Source organism: Canis lupus, chromosome 12 (genome assembly GCF_011100685.1).
Source record: "Canis lupus familiaris isolate Mischka breed German Shepherd chromosome 12, alternate assembly UU_Cfam_GSD_1.0, whole genome shotgun sequence".
Taxonomy (NCBI): domain Eukaryota; kingdom Metazoa; phylum Chordata; class Mammalia; order Carnivora; family Canidae; genus Canis; species Canis lupus.
Window position 1 is genome coordinate 17,824,675 of NC_049233.1, and position 25,315 is coordinate 17,849,989.

The following is a 25,315-nucleotide window of genomic DNA, read 5'->3' on the forward strand; positions in this document are numbered from 1 at the left end:
AAGTGTTTATGATTATGATTTTGTGTGCACTTGGAAAAAAGTTCTACAAGCAGTCTCTAAGGGCTCCAATTAAGAGGCAACTGACATCAGGATAGATGGCAGATTTCAAAGCTTTTGGGTCCTCTCTTAATCACTAAATCAGAATGTCCTAAGGCCAAATCTTATTAGGCAAAGAAGAGCCTTGCAGATAGTGACATCAGCAAGATGGTGAAGTAGGAAGCCCTGGACTCTCCTTCCTCTAACAAACACCCTGATCCAGCAACAATTCCTGAACAATTTGCCCTTGAGGGAAATCCAAAAGTACCCTGGGAGAATATGAACCCAGACTCACTGTCCCTGCAGGGAAACGGGGACACCCTCTTGCTAGAATGCCTACGTTCAGCCCAGTGCCTGTCATCTGATCAGGAAGGTGTCCCCTAGCTCCCAGCTTCTCCCAGGGGAAGCAAAGAATTGGTTCATGTGTCCAGTGTTCCAACCTTCTGTAAGGAAGCTTGCCAGTTCTCTGGCTTCTTGCAACTCTGACAGTCAGGCAGAGGCTAGCCCCCTGGACCAGAATGGAGATGGTGGCATTGGCGGTAAGTACCATATTTCTTCCCCTTGGCTCAACACAGAGCAAGTAATTGAAAAATCTTAGTTCTCAGCTTCCTCCTGGGGAAGCAGAGAGTTGATTGATGTGCCCAATGCTCCAATTTCTCCAAGGCTGCCTAAAGACCTGACATCTGTCTTGCCAATCTTGGAGCTCTGATGGGCTTTGCACAGGCTCCTTGGGTGAAAGCAGAGATGGTGGTTTGGATTGGTAGATGCCAATGCTCCTCTCCCCAGCTCAGCACAGAGCAATCGGACTAACGCCACTGCTGCCTATTTCTCCCTGGGGCAGGAAAAATTTGGTCTGGGTATCGAGTGCCACAAAATTTCCAGGAGCTTCCCTGAAGACTGATTTCTGATATGCCTCTCTGAGAATGTCAAAATTTCCTTTTTTACGGCTGAATAATATTGCATTATGTATGTGTTCATGTGGGTATGCATATATTTATCCATTATCTATCAATGGACACTTGAGTTGCTTCCATAACTTGGCTATTATAATTAATGCTGCTATAAACATAGAGGCATATGTATCCCTTTGAATTAGTGTTTTTGTGATTTTTGGGTAAATACCCAGTAGCATAATTACTGGATTGCAAGATAGTTCTATTTTTAAGTTTTGAAGGAACCTCCATACTCTCTTCCACAGTGGTGGCAACAGTTTGCATTCCCATGAACAGTGCATGAGGGTTGTTTTTCTCCACAGCCTCTCCAACAGTTGTTTCTTTTATTTTTTATTTTAGTCATCCTGACAGGTGTGTGGTGATATCTCATTGTAGTTTTGATTAGTATTTACCTGAGTGATGAGTGATGTTGAGCATCTTTTCATGTCACTGCTGGCCACCTGTATATCTTCTTTAGATAAATGCTTCAAGTCTTCTGCTCAAAAATTTGGCAGAAGATTTGAACAGGTGTTTTTCCAAAGAAGATATACAGATGACCAACAGGTATGTTAAAACTAATCATCAGAGCAATGTACATCATTACATTTCTAATCAAATCAGAAAAATGTACATCAAAATCATGATGAGATATCACCTTATACCTGTTGCAATGTCTATTACCAAAAAAACAAAAGACAACAAGTGATGGTGAGGATGTAGAGAAATTGGAATCATGTACACTGTTGATGAGAATGAAAAAAATAGTATGGCTGTTGTGGAAGACAGTATAGAGGTTCCTTAAAAAGGAAAGTAGAACTACAAAATGATCCAGCAATACCACTTCTAAGCATTTATCCAAAAGAATTGAAAGGATCTTCAAGGATCTGGAAGAGATATTAGCACCCTCATGTTCATTGCAGCTCTAGTCCCAATAGGCAACATTTGGAAACAACTTAAATGCCCATGGACAGATGAATGGATGACAAGATGAGATATATATCTATATATCTATATATATAGTAATATAATTCATATTATAAAAAAAAGAAAAGTTTTGCAATGTGTGATAACATACATAAGCCTTGAGGACACGATGCTAAGGGAAATATGCCAGTCACAGAGAGATTACTGCATGAGTCCATTTACATGAAATACTTAAAATAGCCAAATTCACAGAATCAAAGAGTGCAATGTAATGGCTGGGGATGAGGGGAAGGAGAAATGAGGACCTACTAATCAATAAATTTCTGGTAAGCGAGGTGAATCAATTCTAGACATCTGCTGTACAACACTGCACCATAGTCAACAATATTGTATATTTACAATACATTTAAAAATTGGTCAAGAGTGTAGGTCTCGTGTTAAGTATTCTTATTACAACAGAATTTTTAAAAAGCATTGTTGCTACAATAAAATTAATTAAAAAAAATAAGAAGAACAGAATGCCTTGCAGCCCAGAAATATTTGCTATCTTTTAAGCTTTCAATATTTACATTTTGGTAGTTTGAAATATAACGTCTACATATTGCTTAAAGGGAGTATAAAATATTCTTGGATATTTTCTTTAATATGGAAAGAAGGAAACTAAGAATCTAACATAATTTGATCTCAAGACTATTTGTTTTAATCTTCTCCTCCTGAATGCTGTTATGGCTCTTCATAATTTCATTATAATGTTAACATCAACAATATAAATAACAATAGTTAGTTCTACTGAAATTACAGGTAATAATTCACTACTGTCAAAGTGAGTATGCCTATCATGTCTGATAAAGTAAATAAATATCTTATGTAAAGTTTATGCATAGAAGTTTTCTCTCATAGGCTTTTATAATTCTTGAGAATTTTGCAGCTTTTTGCATGTAATATATTATTCTATGCATTATAGGTACACAGACTATACAAACTACTTGACTATTATCAAAAAGTAAAAACTGAATGAACATACACAAAATACGCATCATGATTTTAAAAGTTTAAGTATTTTTAGAGCAAAATTCAGGAACAATTCACATGATTCAGTATATATGTGAATACAAAATAAGGAGATATCCAAACATCAAACAGCTACACAGTACTGCAAAAAGGACAGTGGATTAGAAATCAATAAACCTATCTATCTCTAACTGACATTTCACTTAGCATAATATCCTCTAGTCCCATCTATGTCATTGCAATCATATGTGGAATTTAAGAAACAAAACAGATAAACATAGGAGAAGGACAAGAAAAATAAGAGGAAAACAGACAGGGAGGCAAGAGATTGCATAAGAGACTCTTAACTATAGGAAACAAACTGACGGTTGCTGGAAAGAAGGTAGTGGGGGATGGGGTAACTCGGTGATGGGCATTAAGGAGGGCACTTGATGTAGTGAGCACTTAGTGTAGTATGCAACTGATGAATCACCGAATACTGCCTCTGAAACTAATAATACAGTATATGTTAATCAAATTGAATTTAAATAAAAGAATAAAAAATAGAAATCAATAAGCTTGGTTAACTTTACAGTATATGATGCAACTTTGGGATGTGCTCCTAGGATATTTCTCCTATGTCCTTAATCTTTGAAGCTGGAGAAATGATGATAAATGACCTGTTGACTCATGAGCTGGTTGAGAGGAACGAATGAAGTATTGCTTTAGAAATTATTTGTATAATGTAAACAATCAAGGACAAAATGATACTTATAATTCTCTCTCCTTCTACAGATAGTTTGATTTTTTAAGAGAGCAATATAAGCAACATTTATTCACTAAGTCTTCTTACAACATACCACAATGTTCCACAATTCTATTTGATCTTTCCAATATTATTTTACTTGTTCATTTATTAACAAATATTTACTCATTTACATACGGGTTTCTCGGTCCTTTGCTGGGCTATGTTCTAAGGTGCACTTGTTTGCCCACTTTTGGGCATTTGCTGCTGCTTCTTTGTTCCATTCCTAAATGTCACAAGAAAAAAAATACACTTGAAGATTCAACTCCAGTGAAACTTATGTTTTATAATCTTAATCTTTATAATCTTTAATTTACATCACTTTAAAACTTCCCTGGATATATTAATTATCATTAGTATGATAAGATCTTTTTGTTAGTTGTGTGTGTTTATCTGCTCCAGTGCCACTTTCCACATGAGAAGTTCATAAATGATGTGTCTATTGAGAGAAATATCGAATACAATATCTGACAATTTATAATAACACAGGAGCCACACCTAGGATTTTTAGTAAATAGTGCTAGACTAAATATTTATCAATATGTGAACTCTTTAAATTATACTTCAATAGTAATAAACTGACCTAGATCATTCCCAATTCCACTTGCAAACCATTTCATTCAAATGGGAAATATCTAGCTTTTATGGATCGTGTCTTGGAAAGTGGACTATTACTTACCCTACATGGCTCTGATTTGAGGGAGAGGGACCTCCTTTTTTATTTTATTTATTTTATTATTTTATTTTATTTTTCAGATGTGCATCAGTGAGTTTAGTAAAGAAAAATGTGGTTCTGAGAGGAAATAGCTCGCTAGTGTGTGTCGTTTAAAAAAAGCAATGTGAGGTTTAGTTGAGGGTAAGGATTGCAACTGTTGAGAGCACCTTGTCTTCGGTACAGTTAAGGTCTCTCCGTTCTTAGGCACAGGTAAGCCTTGTTCTTGCTTCTTTTTAGGAGGGATATAGCTACTGAGACGAGAGGCCAAACTCTGTTTTTCACGAGATCGTTTTACTTTGAGCTTCATTTTCTTCTTGTCAGGGTCATGCACAACAGCCTGCCTAGTGAGACTTTGTTTCATTGCAAACGTTTTGCCACAGCCTTCCTGTTCACAGGTGAATGGGCGCCTCTCCTCGTGGAAAGAGAGGATGTGGCTCTGGAGATTGAACACAGTTGTGGAGGTTCTGCCTCAGCCTTCTCTTGGACACAAGAGAAGGGACACGTCCCTTTCTGGGGCATGGGTTTTCATGTGCTGCTTAAGGTAATCCTTGCACTTAAGTGTCTTCTGGCATACTTTACATTTTATGTCCTTTATGGGTTTCTCTCACATGTTTTAGGAGCTCTGTCCATGTTTTGGCCACAAAGGGGCATTTGTCTTTTTGACACATATAGCCCTGGTGGACCTTCCCGAGTCGCTTCGGCCTGCTGGGTGAGGTGAGGCGTGTCCCACGCCTTCATGGGCACACCTGAACAGCGGCTGGCTGGTGTGCTGGCACTGATGGATTCTCAGCTGCTGGTGTTTCTCGAAGGCCTCCTTACAACCTTCAAAAGTGCATACATATTGTTTTCGTTGATTTTCGTATTTGCGTTCCAAAATGTTTGTCCATGTTTGATTTTGTGTTGAATTTCTGATCGCAGCCACTAGCTGTAGGAACAAATGGCTTTTCCCCAGTGTGAATCAGAATGTGGCGGCTCAGATGGCAGTCCCTGACAGAGGCCTTGCCACAGCCTTCATGGTCACAAACAAATGGTCTGTTACTGGTTTGTCTTCTTTAGGGGTCTATTTGGCCGTGTGCTTTCTCCGTGCCTCCTAAACGTAGCCGCACCTCGGAATCACGAGGCGATCTTTTACAAACTCCAAGCCCAGAGCCGGGGCCTCCTTTATTTTAGACTAGGGTAGATTGTGAACAAAATTGCAATGACTTCATATTTGATGTCCGAAGATTTGGCTTCTAATTTTGCCTTCCCAACTTAATAGCCCTGTAACCTTGACAAATTATTTAACCATTATAAGGAAAATTAGTTTCTGCTCTGCCCACATTACACAGCTCAAATGAAATAGTAAAACAGAAACAAAACTTGTAAGCACAAGTTCTTCAGAGATGCCAGTTACCAGCTCCCTGCTCTAATCACTGCTGATTCACACACTAGCCTTTATCACTGCCTCTTACCATCTTTAGCATGTTGCTGGCAGGTGGAGAGACTGATTTCCTTAGTTCATTGTGTTTATTTACAATCTCCTTTTGGACTTGCGTTTGAGTGGTTAACAAAGCAGTAAAGGATGGACCCTAAAGGGAAATAACATTAAAGTTACCCTTCTACATTTGTTAAAATTGCATTTAAGAATGAATAAGTGAATTCAAGAGAGCAAAGATCATTTTGAAAAGCATTCAGTTCAAGTCAATATTAGTTGTTAAGCATTGCCAATGAACCTGAGCCAAAGCTATGACAAATACGAAAGAAGTCATTTGAAGCTTGGAGAATGAGGATGAAATTCATGGCATGACAAATTAAAATCTCCTCTGAGGCCACAGATACCAATTTCTAGTTTCAAGAGAACTCTAATTGTGCTTTTTCTAGCCATATGAGTGATATTATTTTATAATCTTAATAGTACGCAGTAGAAACATTAAAACATATTCATTCACTTTTGAACAGGCTGCAGCAGGTGGAATGAGAGTGGGCCTCAAATTCATCTTAGGTTTTAAGGAAACCTTGACCTGATATGGTCTGTATTTAGAGAAATAATGTATTTAAAATGTAGTTAGGGAAGGAATGTTCAGGTTCAAAGTGCATTCAATGCTCCAGTAAAATTATTCTTCCTATTATGGTAGATATTGTAATCTATTTTATCATGATCTAATTTCATGGAGTCACTCAGAAGATAATTTTGCAATATTAAAAAATTTCCAAGGCCATTTAGAGGGAACAAAGTCATCCAATTAATGGGCCATTGCCGAGTCTGTTTCTTTTTAGTATTAAATCAGCTGCTGAAATTTTTGGTATATTTTATCATTCTCTGTGTGTGTGTGTGCGGGGCCAGGGTGTCTAGCGTGGAGATAGAGAACAGTATGTAATTGTTCCCACAAGGTCTAAGATATTTGATGACTTAAAATTACAAATTGCTGTTATGTTGTATGAGCAAGAGTTTCAAGTCTAACTCTGAACAGATAGGGCCCTTTGGTGATTTTCCCTGATACATTGGAGTAAGTTATTCTGTTTTTCCTCCAATACTGAATTTCCTCAAAGCTCTCCAAATAGTGCAAACTTAGGTTTAACCATGTTTGTTGTTGTCACTATTTATTTTTGTGCCTATTTCTCCCACTTGCTTGTATGTTCCTAAGGACAGAGACCAATAGTGAATTTCATTGTATTCATAGGTTTAGCACATTCCCAGCTACTAAATCCTAAGCTAGAAAGGATGTGCCTGTGAAATATTAGCCGTGGCCCACCTCTGCTTTATAATAAAGCATAAAATAACATCCTTGGATGTTTCCTATTGACTTTCAAAAATCTGCTTAATAGAATTTCATTTCCAAACACTTCAAAAATTTGGTCCCTGAGAAAAAAGTCATTATTTCCTCCTTCTTACACTATCTTGCTTTGTGGATACAAATCCTACTGAAGACATGTCTTTGTTGTTGTTTTTAAATGAGTTTCCAGAAAGCTTTTATTAGGTTACAGGGAATATGAAGAGTGTTGAGCATAAAATGGATATAATAAGGTATCTATCTACCCTTAAAGAATTTATTTCAATTCTTTCTCCCTCTCCCTTTGCCCTTTCCTGCATGTGCCCTGTCGCTCTAAAATTATTAAATAAAGTCTTGGTACTCGCTCTGTCTCTCGCCCTCTCTCAAATAAATAAAATCTTTAAAAAAAATCTTTAGAAAAGAGATTCAGAAGGTAGCAAACTTTTTGAATGAAGACCTAGGTGATGAAAAAATTATCTGCAGATTGAAAATTAATTATGGTAACATAATGACTATATTTCTGAATGCCACATGAGTTTTGAACTAGTGTCTGATCCCTGGCTGAGGAGTGCTAGTTATCTTGTTTTCTCAGTTAAAGAAGAATGTAGAAACAGACTGCATTGACCAAACTTCACATTCAGAGTTTTTCTGATCAGAAGATAGACACCTTATATAGGCACCTACCCACCAAACTTTTAAGGGATTAATTGATTCTGTTCTTTTTTTTTTTAAAGATTTATTTATTTATTTATCATAGACAGAGAGAGAGAGAGGCAGAGACACAGGAGGAGGGAGAAGCAGGCTCCATGCCAGGAGCCTGACGTGGGACTCGATCCCTGGACTCCAGGATTGCGCCCTGGGCCAAAGGCAGGCGCCAAACCGCTGAGCCACCCAGGGATCCCTGATTCTGTTCTTAAGATTATTAAAGTGAAACAGCATAACAGCATATTAGAAATAATTAGAACATTTTATCCTTTATATAATAATTGTAAAACATGAAAAATCCAAATATTTAAGATCTTTACTAAAGTTTCTTTTTTTTAATTTAAAAAATAGGTATAATTATTCTTACATAATGACTATGAAAATAAATGTGGTGATGTATGTGAAGCATTTGAGGTAATATAAATTTGAGATTATATAAATAAATTGTTAATTTTCTGTGAGGATTATATTGATTTAAATAAAAGGAAATCACGAAAGATCTTTAAACAGGAAGAGTTTCATTAGCTTTTAAACGTGTAAAGCATTGCTGTCAAAAGAAATATAATTATAGCATCAAATGTAATTTTAATTTCTGGGTGGCCACTTCAAAAAAAGAAAGAAACAGATTAAATTGATATTTATAATATACTTATCTGACAGATTAAAAATATGTTTTCATCATGCAATCAATACTAAAATTAATGAAATATTTTACCTTCTTTCTTCACCAACTCTTGAATTCTGCTATGTATTTATGCAGATCTCAGTTCCAACCATCTATATTTCCAGTATTCAACACCCTCATGTGGCCAGAGGCTATAATATTGGTCACCATGCCTTAGACTTGTTTTAAGTACTTCAGCAACCAAAGAGTACTTTGTGATGTACCTGTGTCTTCCTTTTCACTTTTGAAAATTGATCTAATATCTTTCTATTCCCCAAGGTTGCTCCACATGTTCTAAAAATATTTTCAGCTTCTACCATACCTGTCCATTTGCAGGAAAGAATGGAAGCAACACAACAGCCAGGAACAGCAACTCCAAGAATAAGGCCATTGCTGGGAAAACAAAATGAAGGGAACAAAGATCTGCATTGGACTGTTTAGTGTATGAACTTCTGAGGAATACAGAGAGAAAAACCAAAACATAACAATGTAATGATCTCAGTTATTCCAAATTTATTAGTTATATAACAAAAGGTTTGTTACACGATGCCAGTAGAATGATAATGGATTTACCCAGAAGCAACCTTCCAATGGAGATCCACAGAACAAAAGGAAGTACTTGATTGAAGCCTTTGAAATACACCTATAAATGTTAAGTATATACTACCCAATTTTACCCTAGTTCTACACTCTTGTCTATGTAGCTAGTTTCTGGTTCTGGAAATGGCTTCTCCACATTGCCCATTCAGGAGAAGTAATAGCTCCCAAATGCTAATAATACTTGGGTATTACCATATTAGTTCTTGCTGGTTTCCCTAAACCCTTCTTAATCCTTTTAAATATACTGTCATTAAGATCTTTTCAAATTATTAGTTATCATTTGTCATTTCTTTCCTGCTATGAGTCTGTCTCATATAAGATACTTGTCATTCTTAGAACTCTAGATAAATCCATTGGGAAGTTAGTACTTTTCTTTAATACTTTCAACTACTCTTTCAACTATACCTATGCAGCCAATGTCCTCATTCATTTCCATTCAAACCTTTTCTTTTATTACAATGCCTCAAATCCCCCTTAAAAAGGCAATATTCTCCTTCTGGATCTAAAAACAGGAGGTAGATTTCTCACTTTCAAGATTAGATTAACCCACCCAATCCATATTAATACTTTTAATAAATTCTCATCGTTGCCTCACTAATTTAACTCCTTGAAATCCTGAGGAAATAAAAACTGGAAAAGATTTAGACATACAATTTTATTACATTAATATTTATAAGGGGAAATCATTATAATTTATTATATGCTCAATCATAGGGAGATAAAATGTCCAGATAAATTAGAATATATCCTCTTGTTAGAGTGTATTAGACATAACAATTATGTCTCCAATGTGTTATAACAAAAAAATGCTTATGCTTCAAAGTTAACAAAATAGTATATGGGAAATCCTTGGCTTCCATTATGGATGAATGTTTGTGCCCTCCCAGAATTCATATGTTGGAGCCCTAGTTGCCAGTGTGGCTGTATTTGTATTTGGGTTTCTAAGGAAGTAATTAAGATTAAATGAGGTCATAAGAATGAACCCTTTTCCAATAGGATTAGCATACATATAAAGAGAGACACCAGAGAGTCCTCTCTCTCTCTCTCTTTCCCTCTCTCATCTCCATACAGGTAAGAAGATGCCATGTGAGAATACAGTGAGAAGGTGGCTGTCTGCAAGCCAAAAAGAGAAGTCTCACCAGAAACTGACTATCCTGTACCTTGGCCTCAGACTTTGAACCCTCAGAACAGTGAGAAAAATAAATTTCTGTTGTTCACACCACCCAGTCTGTGGTATTTTGTTACGGTAGCCCAAGCAGTGCCACACACATTCCAATAGTTGATATTTGAAGGTTAGGTTATTTTTTAGAAAATTTTTTTTAAAAGATTTTATTTATTTATTCATGAGAGACGCAGAGGTAGAGAGAGAAGCAGAGACACAGGCAGAGGGAGAAGCAGGCCTCATGCAGGGAGCCTGACGTGGAACTCGATTCTTGGTATCTATGATCAAGCCCTGGGCTGAAAGCGGCACTAAACCACTGAGCCACCCAGGCTGCCCTGAAGGTTAGGTTATTTTTTAATGAGTCTGAAGGTTCATAAAATGTAGTAATTTGAAATCTTCTAGAGCTACCTATAGATGACAAAAACTATGTCATATATTTGCGGTCATATTTAAGATAAGGTAACAGAAGAAATTTTATTGCATTGTGATATTGACAACCTTGATGTGTAGGGAGATCTGAGATACTATGTTATTGTTCTCCTGGAGGACAGTAACAGAAAAAGGACCTCATCCCCTTCTCCCACAAAGTTAACCATCAGACAAAAAGACAGGGAAAGAACAAACGAGATTAAATGGAAATGCAAGAGATGAGTTTATCTTCATCTGGTGAGACATCCTTTTCTGCATTTTCTATAATGACGCTGTATTACTGTAATTACAGTACTTAGAAAAAAGAAAAAGCCTTTTTTTGCAGAAAGATTATTAAGTCTTGGGAAAGTGCCTCTGACTTTGTCAAACCTATTAGTTGCCTTTTGCAACCTGGTGTAGCTAATAGTTTAAACATTATGTTGATCACATAAAAGAAGAACAGATGCACAGAGGTATTAAATTGACTTCCTGATGGTATCATTTCTAGGTAGTGTATGGCTAGGCCAGAACCCAAGATTTCTCTTAACATCAATATCCATTTCCCACTAAACTGTATATTCTTCTTGGGGCATGGAGTTCCAGGTAAGAATGAAAGCATCTAATGAATTTTCTGCCTTGACAAAAAAAGGCATGCATTACTATAAATCTTTTTGTGACTGTTAAACAGCTGGTGGATTACTAAGCACATTTTAGAAAATTAGGGAAAAAATTAACGCAATCTGAACAATAAAGTCAATCTTTTTCTGTTGTTCCTCAAATATAAAATAAAACTCATCAAACTTAGAAAGCTCAAATATTTTATGGTATTGAAAATATTGATATGATACCCTGTGTATATGTAAGTTTGGTGAAATAATGGAGAACTTTTTTGGCATTTAAATGAGATATTTTTGTCCATTTAGTAAATAGAATAGGAAGGGAAATAATTGGGATGAAAATCACAAAATTGGAAACATTTCCTATAAGGGTTCTACAAAAGATACAAATTATGCAGATGTTTCTACACTATTTTGGAAATTTAAACTTGTTTAGAGCATTATAATATTACTTATAACACTAATAAGAGGTTTTGTTTATACTGTAATGTTTAGGTAGAACAGCAGAAGAGATGGGATAATAAAATGAAAAATTGAAGACAGAAAAGAAAAAATATGGAAAGAAAAATTAACTTAATTCTGTATAAAGCAAACATATAAAGTTAGGGTCCAAAAAAGCTATTTTTGTTTCTTAGAGATGCCTGGCCCTGTATTGGGCAAATCTGAACACTGAAAATTGACACCTGGTACTGTGAGAACAGGAAGAGTGCACTATAGGCTGTTAAGAAGCCTGGGTGTTGTCCTTAATTCTGTTTTCCGCAGCTCATCTTTAACTAGCTATATGAAATTGGAAATCTTTATCAGGTTACACTAGTGACATAGGATCACGTCATACAGTTCTTGTGAATGAGGTAAGTGCTGTTAGAGCAATTTGAAAATAGAAAAAAAAACATACATTAAGACATCCTGTCTTAGCATTAACATGACTATTTGTATTATCAAGTGGGATGCCTGTGCCCTTAGCAGGGAGTGTTGCCCGCAGAAATCTCTCAGCTTGCAGGCACTTCAGTTGATTGGCTGAAGCCTCCCATAAGACTACATTACAACTTCACTTCTACCTTGGAGTAATTTTGCTTCTCTCCCCTTCCTTCCTACAGAATTGATCCCAAATGTTTTCTTTAACTTCTGTGTCTCAGATTTTGTGACCTGAAGAACCCAACCTGGTACAGAATTCATTAGGGTAATCTTTTCTCCCATAACTCTAGTCAGGATGGGCTTCTCATTAATAACTTCATTATTCTTTGATCATATGCCCCTTATGCCTCTGATGATGTTAGTCCTTAACCTGGATTTTAGATACATCACTTAAGAATATGAAGCTTTCTAAGTCCCTTTCCCCAAAGAAACTCAGAGGCTTGTCTCTGGGTAGGAACATTCAAAGCCCACCGAATAAAATCTGATTTTATTAAATTTTTCTGATTCATGTTCATGGTTTTATTTCCCTTAATTTCTTTGCATTTGACTTTTTTCTGTAACTGCATTGCGTGTAAAGATGGCTCACTCTATATTTGCTCAGTGACAGAAAGACAGGAGCTTACAAAGTCTCCAGGGGACTCTGATACACTAGTGTCCTTGAGCATGCACATCCTTCTGTTGTGGCCTCAAGTGGGCCTCCTAGAAAATGTAAGAGCAAAAGAGAAAAAAACGATCCTCCCTTTTTTGCAAGTCAGCAGCAATCAATTTCCTTTAATAGATAGACATCCATCAGGTTTTACATACTTTACCCATGATAGTATGCTAGATATTTTTGAGAATGGTCAAGTTAACGAGACAGGATTCCTGCCCGCCCTCAATCTTAGCATTTTGTTAGGGGAGCCCATCATTCTAGTGCCCACAGTGTGAACTGGCTGTACTTTCCCATGTGTGCAAAATGTAAACTTTTATTTTCTTTTGCTTTGGCATATTCTTGGACTTTTGTAGAAGGACAGGGAAGAATCTGGCATAAAACAGAGCTCTGGAAGTTAAGTATTTCAGATACAGTAAATATGATAAAAACCTATTATCAACTGGAAGACCAATACATTCATTTCCACCTCAGGTCTCACCCCCAGGGCCTCCCTAAATAGCAGGTGCAGATAGGATATATTTTATTTGCACTTCCATTTGGTAGAGTCACACAGAAAACATCAGGAAGAATTAGGAAAGTAACTGCCTCTTCCTGTCACTTACTTGCATGTAGATAATTTCTAAACGTGTGTCGTTATACATCTCCTCTGCGATTTCCTTAGGAACAAACCTTAGATTCCTTCTAAATCATTTCCCTTAAGAGAGTTATTTTGCCACATGCTGTCACCAAGTCTCTCCTTTGATAAGATTTTCTCCTCTGTCATTCATAACTTTCCCTTTTTCAAGAGATCAGTAATTTCTCATAAGTATGACTAGAGAAAAGTCAAAGGGATTTCAAAGATTTACGATTCTAAGTGTTGATAATTTACTACTGATTATAGATAGCAGCGCAGATTGTGCCTTTCTGAAGCATAAATTTACATATATACAATTAAGTTATAGCATCTTATTGCTTCTTTACATTTATTTTAGGACCACCACTAAGTTTGAAACACTCACTTAAAAAGATAAATGAGTTGTTTTCTCTAAAGACAGGATACCACTTCTTCTTAATTAATGAAAAACATATATTTACAAAAATTATACAGGCATACCTTGCCTGAAAATCCATTCTATGGAAGTAAGGATTTTCAAATTCTAAACTAAGGAGAATTTATTTAGTTCCTAAGAGGGGAATTCATAAAAGTGTCCATTTAAAAGGTAAGCTTGTAGGCTTCTGTTCCAGTCATGCTGTCAAAATAGGCAGGTTTTTTATTAGCACCTTGATATAAACTCTGGAAAAATGATAGAAGCGAAAAGATAGTGAGAAAATCTGAGGAGAATTAATTCTCTTAGAACCTCTAGTATGTATGCATGTGTGTGTGTGTGCAATGGTATGTGTTAATATAATAAAGATATCAATCCTAAATAAATTAATGTGAAAATTATAACTCTAATAAAAATTCTGATTGGCCCATGAATAACTGAATATACCTTTTATAAGAATGATTAATTGGGGTATATTTTCATATTAGTTAATAAAATAGACTTCAAACTTGTGTTGACAAAAATGTGGATGTTATATTAGGAATGAAAAAAATGGGTCAATGAAAGTGAATAGAAAATTTAAGAGACAGACCAAACAAGGTAGCATAAAAGAGCATTATAGGAAGAGCAGATTGTCTAGCATTTGATTTGGGGGAAATTCCTTTGCTATATGGAGAAAATAAACACCAGATCCTTCTTAAGCATTACCCATAAAGATGAATAGAGATTAAATTTATAAATAGATGAAATGCTTTACATGCAAGTTTTCAGAGCCATATCCCTGTGCCTCTAAGTGAGCTATATAATAATGCTATCCTATGGTGATCTTGTGTTTTGTGTAAAGGACTGTGTCGCTCTTTATGGGCTCATTAAAACTCCCAACATTCTAAAGAGTACATATTATTCAATACCCCAGTTTACAGATTTCCAGTCTCAGGATCAGATATTTAATAATAAAATGCCATATGTTTGCATGCAGAAGGAGAACCTGCGGATAAGTCCAGACAGTTTGGCCTCAAAGCCTTAACTCCTGGAAGAAGGGGATGGAAATGTTTCAAAGAATTAGACCAGAAAAAATACCATTAAAAGAATCAATACAGGGGCTTTTGGGTGGCTCAGTCAATTAAATGTTCTACTTTTTAAATTGGCTGGGGTCATGATCTCAGGGTGGTGGATCCAGCCCCAAATTGGGCTCTGTACTCAGCTCAGAGTCTGCTTTAGAGTCTGTCCCTCTCATTCTGCCCCTCCTTCTGCTCTCCCTCCCTCCAAATAAACACATGATAGATAGATGATAGATAGATAGATAGATAGATAGATAGATAGATGATAGATAGATAGATGATAGATAGATAAAATCTATCTAAAAATAAAATCTAAAAATAAAAAATAAAAGCATCAACACAAATGTGTATCATGTGTGCGTTATGGGTATGGACACGTCTACATACCAATCAGCACAGAAAAGTATTTGATACAATCTTTTCAAACTTTTGACGTCATATTTAATCTTCCTTCTGGTCAGTTTCTTTCATCTCATCCATTTGTCTGTACTATAGAAAGCAGCCCATGACTCTGAACAAAGTTTGCCAAACTTCTAGACTTCTCATCTAGGGAATCTGTAAAGATACCTAAATAATAGGAGCCACCTTGACAGTTCTCAAAAGCAAGGTTTTTTGTTTTTTGTTTTCCCATTTCCACGTATGATTTACTGCCCTTACTTGAATTTATTAAAAGAAATTACTGGAATTATTAACAGTATCTGATTTAGACATTACTTTAGAGGTCTGACACTCTTCCTCCTAATTTACCTCTTTCTCTTACAAATCTGAACTCAGTTCAGGGGCACCAGCTGATCTTACCACTCAACATTATGGAGTGGTTCCTGGATTTGCAAATCTTCATTGGTTTAATTTCCCTTGATGCTCCTCCTAGAGGGTGAGTCATATAGGCAGATGTAGGTTTTGGTTTAACTGGCAAAAGACAAAAATCCAGATCTTCTCTGGCAGCAGTGTAAATCCTCCCTAAGCTCCCTGGATAGCAACTAGCTGTAGAGGAGAACACTAACAAAATATTTTGAAAGTAAAATCTTCCCTCTGCAGGGTAAATAACTCCTTACATATTGTCATTAGGTATCATTTCTTATTTGCAAAAAAAAAAAAGTTCTTTTTGGCAATTGCTTCCTTATATAAAATACAGCAGATATTATATTCAAATCTTCATGTAAATATAGGCTTAAAAAATGTAGCTGCCTTGTGTAAATTAACTTATGATCAGAAAACTTCTGAGTCTTTTGCTTTCTTTTTGATTTGAGTGAATTTCATGAGGGAAATTGTATGTTATGCTGATAATTGCTAATGAAGTTTTTTTACCTGTAGGTCAGTGCTATAGTTTTGTTTCAATAGATTTAAAATTATTAGAAATAGCTTCTGATCCTTATTTTAATAATGCCTGTATCAACACATATCCACAAATGTGAATATTAGTAAAATTATTAATATGGAATACATGACACATATGCTTAGTTTTTCATTTTTCTATTAAAGGAAGATCTTGTGTAATTGTTTCCAAAATCATAGATATGGAAATTATATTACTTATTTTAGAATGAAAAGTAAAATTTAATTTGAATATTAAATTTGCTGTGTTTGGAATAGTAGAGCTACATGTTACTTTCTTAGTTTAAAAAGAGTACGAAAGTTAAGCTCATTACTCTCAATAAAAGTTATTAACAACGTTTTGAAAATCATACTCTTTTACAACATACCGTTTACTACTGAAAAACACAAATATATTTGCATAATAAATAGTTCATCTTAAAACAAACACATTACTTACTGTTGATTCTCAGAGACAGGTGAAGCATCTGCTTTATCTGTGGGAAGGATGGTGGAGAGAAAGAAGGTTAGAGCAATATATGTACATTACACTTATTTCCTGTTTTTGGCCAGTATGGTTGTGCAAGTAAATCTAAGTCAACAGGTCTGAAACAGGATTTGTCACTCCAATAGTCTCATTGCTTGTTGTATAACTGCAGTTTTGGCAATATCTTGTGATTCTCCACATGGCTTTAAAAAAAAATTTTTTTTTGGATGGCTTTTCTTCAGCTCAAGTGATTTCCTTAGATGTCACCTTTGCTGTGTATTTATTCTCAAGTGCCCCTTTGGCATCTAGAATTGAATTCTCTATAGACCTTGGGTAGAGGGTATTTAATATTTCCTATGTCAAGAATAAGCAGGTTGCAGACCTTGTGCAGAGCTTTTTCTCCTATGGAGTTTAGGAAAGATGTTTCCTCATTTAAAGCAAATGCCTTTCTTCTGGATATTTCCCAGGATGCAAGATGAGTCCACAAGTTGACACATTTACTTACTGGGAGCTCTGATGTGTCCGGTACTGTGGGAAACCACATATAAACTAAATGTAGATACTTGTACTTATGTGTGCATTTCTGCAAGTAAAACTAATTTTGGTTCAATGTGAGGGCTGTGGGGATAATTCTTTAGTGTATTATAGCAGGACTCAATTTGTACAGGATGTCTGAAATTAATGTTGAATTTACTGTAATTGTTTTTAGACTTTTAAATTTATTTGTATATGTTGGAACTTGGTCCATTCTCTAATGGAAAGAATGACCTAGAAACCTTGATCTAAGGAATGCTGGCAGAGGTGGAGGGTGCATCTCACTCACCCTGTGTGACGGTGCACCTCACACCCTCCATCTCACACCCTCACCCTGTGTGAGATGCACCCTCCACCCTCCACTCTTTACTGTGTTCTAAAGCAAATCATACCTACTTTGGTCTCCCTTCAGGTTTGGTCCTGCAACATGAAGCTGTGTACCTCAAACTGACTTTTCACATCTAGTTTGTAGTTTTCTGATTTGAAAAATTGTAAGGCAGAGAGATTGTATCTCCTTTGTGTGAAAATATTTAGGCCTTTAGAATGGATAATGCGGGATGTCTGGGTGGCTCAATGGTTGAATGTCTGCCTTCAACTCAGGGCATGAACCTGGAATCCTGGGATTGAGTCCCACATAGGACTCCCCTATGTCTCTGCCTCTCTCTGTGTGTCTCTCATAAATAAATAAATAAATAAATAAATAAATAAATAAATAATAAATAAATCTTTAAAAAAAGTCTTTCTAAAAAAATAAAATGGATAATGCAATGCATTCGGATTCTAATTGGATAAACTTGCTGCTTCTAAACAATGAATTTTGTTTTAAGTATGTGTGTTACATGTAGATGCGATGTGGGTGTTCCCACTTCTTTGCATATCCTTAGGAGAATTTGACCCCAAACTCAATTTTATTTTATTTTATTTTATTTTATTTTATTTTCCCCAAACTCAATTTTAAAACCTCGTTCTTGATTTCCTGATTTTCCAGTTCTGGATTTCTTCTTAGCAAATAATATTGAGTCCTGACAAAGTGTGTGATGATGTGAGGGGCCTACCAGAAGGATTATCAGCCAGCATGTCTTGAGCAATGGCTCAGGTCCTGTATTCTAGTTCAGACGATCAATGGTAAGGCAGGGCTTCTGGACCAGATGTGTACACCAGTGTTCCTCAGTGCCTGGACCACATCTGCCCAGTGGTGCAGCACCATTCAGCAATATGGCTTTTGAAAAAATCCTCCTTTTTCTGCTGTATTCCTGAAGGGAGCTGGTAGCTTCACTATTATGTGCAGTTAGTGGGACCAAAGAACAAGTTTGCTGTTTGGGTCTAAAGTTTGTTCACTCTCAAGACTCACAGAGTAATTTGAGATAAACCATCACCATGGATGTTTGCTACACCTTGTTGCTTGTTATATAACCTCTGTACTATAAGTAAGTTGTATGTTTTAGATTCGGGTAAAACGAGGTCGAGAGTTACTGGAATGTTAAAAACATGGGATTGATTCAAGGTGGCACATGGTCGAAGCATGTCACTGACTGTGTTTCCTTCTCTTCCAGGGTTGGCATGTCATGACCTGTGCCTTGAGAATCTATCATCTATATTTTTTCATAGGTTTCTTTTCTCCATAATTGGTCCTTCTTTAATGAAAGATTCAAGTAGAGTAAATACTTTCTGTCTGCTTGGCTCTGGGGAGAGTTGTGTTTTTGTATACTTCGCAGGATTGACCCCTTTTCTATAGAAAAATTTGAAATCTGGGGCACCTGGGTAGCACAGTGGTTGAGCATCATGCCTGGTGGAGCATCCTAGGGTCCTGGGATGGAGTCCCGCATCAGGCTCCCTGCAGGGAGCCTGCTTCTCCTTCTGCCTATGTCTCTGCCTCTCTCTGTGTGTCTCTCATGAGTAAACAAATAAAATCTTAAAAAAGGAGAAACATCTGAAATCTAAACTTTTGAAACCGTTCTCCTTGTGTTTTAGAAGGTACCTAGAACTTGGGCAAGAGTAATAAATAAGTGTGTTAGGTCCCCTTTCACAGAAACCAGACATTTCAAGAGGCAACTCAATGTGATTAAGCCAGGCCACTGGGATCCTGAGTGTTGGCAGCAGGGCCCTTTTGAGGGTGGCACTCTCTACTTTCCCAGGATGATGGATTGAAAAATGCTTTGCTAACGCTGCTCCTGGCCACACCTGGCCCAGGTCCACATGTGATCAACAAGCCTGGGAGGGGAAAGAGGAAGCTCACAAACAAATAAAGAGTCAATTATTTCTGCCAGCACATCTGTGCTACTGTTAAGCCCAGAGTCGTCCCTTTCCCATGGAATCCTCCTCATGATGGGAAAGATGCACTTGCTGTGTACAAAATGTTTTCTCAAGACTGTTCAAATTGTGCGTGTGGCTTTAAAACATAGAATTGCTATTCCTGATTTAGCTATTGATTATTCCTGTAAGAGTAAAGGTGAGCTTGTGAACTACAGAGATCTAAAAGATTTGACAGTAATCTGTTGGACTTTATTATTTTGGAGAATATTTTAGTCTTTTATCCTTGTAAATGGAAGTATATAGTACCTTAATAACATAATGAAAAAAGACCCCATAACTGATTAGTATTTTTAAGTTCCAAGTTCTTATGATATTAACTTTTATTTTCTGGTTGTATAAAATTCAGTATATAACAGTCATCTACATTACATACTAAATTATCATCATTTGGTTCGGTTAATCTATGGAGGGATCTATTTAATTGTTCTGGGCTTTTTTCCATATCTCAAAAATGAAGAGAGTTGGACTAATAAAATTTCTGTTTTTTTCTACTTTCAAACTGTAATGATTCCAAATACTGAGGAGTATTTATACTAATTTTATAAATGAGGGAGTATAAATTAATAAATCATATAACACATACCTAGCACTGGCAGACCTTTCTGGGTGCTCATGTTAACATGTAGATGGCACAATGGGGTGAGGAATTCAGTAATTTCTATTCATTTTCATGTGTGTGCTAGCTTTATGAGTTTCAGGGTAAAGTACTAGAACTGACGAGTGCCTGCTCAGCAGATGTATAATTTAATTACAGTTTATTAATAAGTTAAGTAATTAGATATTACTCTAACTGCTATCGAGATAGAGGGGGTGCCTGGGTGGCTCAGTGGTTGAGCATCTGCCTTTGGCTCAGGTCATGATCCCTGGGTCCTGGGATCAAGTCCCACGTCAGGCTCCCTGCAGGGAGCCTGCTCCTCCCTCTGCTTGTGTCTCTGCCTCTCTCTATGTCTCTCATGAATAAATAAATAAAATCTTAAAAACAAAAGAACTCGAGATAGATTGTACCATAAAAAACAATAAAAAAAACCCTGCTAACCATTAGGCTGCCATGTGTCCAGTTAGTTCCTAAAATATATTTTATTTTACATAAATGTGAAGTGAGGTGAGAGTTCTCAATAAGCTAAAGCAGCCACTTGGATAAAATCACCTTGGAAACATCTGTGCAGCCATTTTTTTTATGAGACAATGTGTTTCCTGGGCAAGACCAGATCTAGAAGCACTCAGAGCCCATTCTCCTCTGTACTTAATTCATGGTGTAAATATTGTTAAGAGCTTGGGATTTGTGATCTGATGGACAGGAATTACATTTCTATACCAATGTATACTGAGAAGTTATTTTTCACATCCCAAAATGGAAATAGTATTATTATTTTATTTAATTGTGAGAAAATGTGATACTGTATGTAAGTTGCCTGCCATGTAGTAAGAATTTCTAGTGTTAGTTCCCTCCCATTATCTGCTTTTTTCTTTCTGTGTTTGGAGAAACTTGTCCCTAACTTGTAAGCCATGGAATTGTACTTGAAGTTTCTGAGAGATGGTTTGATTTACGAAGGTATAGGTAGTTATGTGGGAAATTACCATAAGAATTGGATAGAAAATGGCATAAGAATGGAAAATATAGGGACATCTGGGTGGCTTAGTTGGTTAAATGGCTGCCTTTGGCTCAGGTCATGATCCCAGGATCTTGGGATGGAGGCTGGCATCAGGCTCCCTGCTCCACGGGGACCCTGCTTCTCCCTGTCTCTGCCTCCTTCTCTCTCTCTCTCTTCTCTCTCATGAATAAATAAATACGATCTTTTAAAAAAAGGGAAAATATTTTTGGTTCATAATTAATACTTAATAGATTTCCTCTAACTTTATATTCATTGTAATGGTTATATGATCATAGGTGCACCATGATATATAAGGCTTATTGCTTATTAAATATTAGCACCCCTATTATTAAGTTAAACAAACGTTTTTTTAAATGTGGCTATCTTGGTCACAAAATACCGTACACATACTGGATTTACAGTTTGACCTCAATCTTCCAAAATGGTTGTTTGCAATCACCTCTTTTCCTTCACCTGCCATAATTAGTTTGTCTTTTTCTGTACTAATATCCACCATTGTCATTGTTGGTCCTTTATGACCCATCCCTCCCAACTATATCAGTGAGATCCTTTCATTTTATTCTTATTTGCATATCAAACTTTATGTTAAAAGAGCAAGTCACTTGCTCTTGTGTCTATATTTTAAATCCATTCCAACAATTTTAATGGAACTTTTGATTGAGCATCTCAGTGATCATTGCTATTAAACACTACATCCTGCTTAGAGAATGTTACATTTCTTATTCCTTAAAATTAATCGTCTGTTCTTGGGTTTTAACCAGTATACTTTAACCAGATTGTCTATAACATAAAATAAATAAAGCACAGGGGCTCCTAGGTGACTCAGTGGGTTAAACGTCTGCCTTAGGCTCAGGTCATGATTCCTGGAGTCCCAGGATTGAGCCCTGCCTGTCGCCTGTCCAGCTCCCTGCTCAGCAGGGAGCCTACTTCTCCCTCTGTGCCCCTCCTCCCATGTGCACAGGCATGCACTCTCTGTCTCAAATAAATAATAAAATATTTTTAAAATACTCAGATAAATAAATAAAGCACAGCTTCCCTCCTTCCTGACCAGCCCTCCTCTCATCTTAGACATAGTAACTACTGTATGCTGCCTTGTTGTCACTTCTGTGCTGACCACTCGAAAGGAACTAGTTACTGCAAAAGGTGAACAAGATCTCTGTCTGAAAGTCGACCTCTCCTGGCCCAACTTTCTATCACTTTCACTTCCCAGTTACCAACTACCCATAGCTTACTGGCTAATAGCATAATTTGGAAACCATCAACTTTAGGAAATAACTTTCCAAGCCTTAGTTTGTCTCTTCTGTAAAATGTAGACTTTTGTAGGCTAGGTTTGCTTTGATGATTAAAAAGTTTATTCTACATAAAACTTTTAAGATGATACGTGGCATACTAATACTTTAAAATGAACATTTTTATTATCTTCTCCCAAGCCTGCTCTTTGCTAAACACATAAAATATTTCCATTAAATGCATTTTGTTTGATTGAATGGTTAATTCAAGGGTATTTATAAGATCAATTTCTTCTTGTAGATGTCATAGGAAAGAATCATCAGTATCATTTAATCAGAAGTTCGAGTATTTAAGGCCCAATTATGTTGGGGAACATCAGGATGACATTAGGAAAACAAATGATCATCTCTGTGTCCTTGCTAAGAAATTGAGAGCCACCAACCCTCAAGTTTAAAGTTGAAGTTCATTTTAAAATTAGCATTATCTCATCAATAAAGACACATTGCAAATAATCATCATAGTGACTCTTTCCTTTGTCTTAGGAGATGTTGAGGAAGATAAAAAAACTCAATACCAGGGAAGGTTTTGCTAGTATATAGGAAGATAGTGAGAAGAGAAAGGAAAATAGTTTGTTCATCCTCTACCCTCTTCACTAACATCTGTGGGCTCCCCTTTGCTGACTGCATACCTCTCTTCATAAAAATTCAGAGGTCATAGCAATCAAACAACTTACAAAGACTTTCATGATTATACATTCCTAGTTCCATGATAAACTCTTTGTATTTTGAGGTTTCAGAAGTGCTCAGAAAAGCCAAGCGGGCCTCTGTACATTAACCTATTGATGCTTGACATCCCTTATGTTTGAAATTCCCTTAAGAGAGAGCACAACTGTCCATCATCCTTTTGAGGGCAGACTAGTGGAGCATGGATGGCAAAGATGCATTGAGGGGTTATCAGGTCATAATTTTTGGATTTAAAACCATGATTCTTTTTTGTATTTAAATTTTGACTAGTTAAGTCACTTACTTAGGAATAGTATTCCCAATTTCACAGGTTATCACACTAAGAAAAAAGATATGTCAGAGGAGATATTTCATAAAATTATAATTTCAAATCAGAAAAGCTAGGTGCCACTGGGCAGTGTTATACAATAAGAAACTATTCCATCAGAGTAAAAATTACAGATAATTAATTTGTCCCTAAAAGGAGAAAGGCAAACCCTACAGAGAGTAATCTTATGTCTGCAAGGTGATTCTTTTATATATATTTAAATGCATGCAATCCTAACATGACAGCGTTTGCTTTTTCAGCTACTTCTGCCTGAAAGGCCCCACATTATTTTCATCTTATCTTTCTTAGATGCAGTTAAATCCAAGTCACTCTATGTGGAATGCTAGGTTAGGATAGAGAACATTAGACTTCATTTAGTAATAGTTCTCAGGGGCCTCTGGGACATTACTGAAAACTCCAAGACTGTCTCAGTGCCATAAGAACCTCCTCCATGATTTCAGTCAAGGAGTCCGTGTTCTGCTTTTTCCCTGTCTGGTCCTTTGGCTCTGATGTGTGTCACTTCATCATGTTTCCTGAAGAAGAGTAGTCATGTTCAGAATGGGTGTATGTGACCTGACATCTTGTGTTCTGTCCAATGATCCCAGGCCCTTTAGTAAGCACAGGTGGTGGTGTAAAATAATGAACAATCATAACCATGTGGATTTCTATGACAATTACATGAAAATAATTTCAAAATCATTTCCCACAGGGAGTTTGTTTTCTGGCCAGTTTCTCTAAGTCAACTGAAAAAAAAAATGTGCATGTGGAATTGTCTGCAATTCACATGTTGTCTCTTCAACTCCTAGAATTTCTCCTACTCCATCTTGTTGTTATTCTTTCTGTTGGCCTCACTATCTTCCCAAGCTGCAAGAAGAGAATGATTAGAACGTCCTTGAGATTTTCTATGTGGCATGATACAATTGGTCAGATTATAGTCATTTCCCCAGGGACACTCCTTATTCAATCCTAGGTTATTTTGCTCAATATACACACTTATACTTAGGCAATAAAGGCAACATATAACTTAGTGAGCACTTATTGTATGTATAATTTATTGTCTTCTGTGAGGTGAAAGAGAAGAGATAGTAGATGATTCATTTGGACATATTCATATAGTATTCCTAATGATATAATCAAAACTAACAAAGGCATTTGAGTTTTTTAAAGCTTATGAATTTATGTATTGTTTTATGTTTTGCTTTGCTTGATTTCATCCTTAATATACAGAATCAGAATCTCTGAAAGTGGAGCTCAGATTTCAGCATTTTTGATAGGCTTCCTAAGTGACTCATATTTTGGGAACTATTTTATTTTATTTTATTTTATTTTATTTTATTTTATTTTATTATTTTATTTTATTTTATTTTATTATTATTTTTTTAATAAAATAATTTTTTATTGGTGTTCAGTTTACCAACATACAGAATAACACCCAGTGCTCATCCCGTCAAGTGTCCCCCTCAGTGCCCGTCACCCAGTCACCCCCACCCCCCGCCCTCCTCCCCTTCCACCCCCCCTAGTTCGTTTCCTAGAGTTAGGAGTCTTTATGTTCTGTCTCCCTTTCTGATATTTCCCACACATTTCTTCTTCCTTCCCTTATATTTTGGGAACTCTTTTAAAAGCCATACATATGATCAGGGCACCTGGGTGCCTCAGTTGCTTAAGCCTCTGCCTTAGGCTCAGGTCATGATGCCAGGATCCTGTGATCGAGCCCCACATCAGCTCCTTGCTCAGGGAGCCTGCTGAGCAGGGAGCCTGCTTCTCTCTCTGCCCCTCCTTCCAGCTCTGCTTCTCCCTCGCTATCTGTCTCTCT

At 36.5% G+C, this 25,315-nt stretch overlaps 1 protein-coding gene and 1 pseudogene across 3 annotated transcripts in view; both read right to left on the reverse strand.

The window, feature by feature from the left end:
* LOC481834 (cysteine-rich secretory protein 2) overlaps window positions 1-25,315 on the reverse strand; it is a 67,572-nt gene that overhangs the window by 8,691 nt on the left and 33,566 nt on the right. For 2 of the 3 annotated variants that reach the window (XM_038554290.1, XM_038554291.1), the window contains exons 2-5: window positions 16,736-16,772; window positions 8,844-8,914; window positions 5,854-5,970; window positions 3,826-3,913 (exon numbers count right to left, since the gene is read on the reverse strand). In XM_038554290.1, the coding sequence (XP_038410218.1) occupies window positions 3,826-3,913; window positions 5,854-5,970; window positions 8,844-8,914; window positions 16,736-16,772 (313 nt within the window). Of the gene's footprint in view, window positions 1-3,825; window positions 3,914-5,853; window positions 5,971-8,843; window positions 8,915-16,735; window positions 16,773-17,144; window positions 17,185-25,315 lie in introns of those variants that run through there. The other variant, XM_038554292.1, reaches the window with a different exon arrangement.
* On the reverse strand, window positions 3,958-5,723 carry LOC119876855 (annotated as a pseudogene).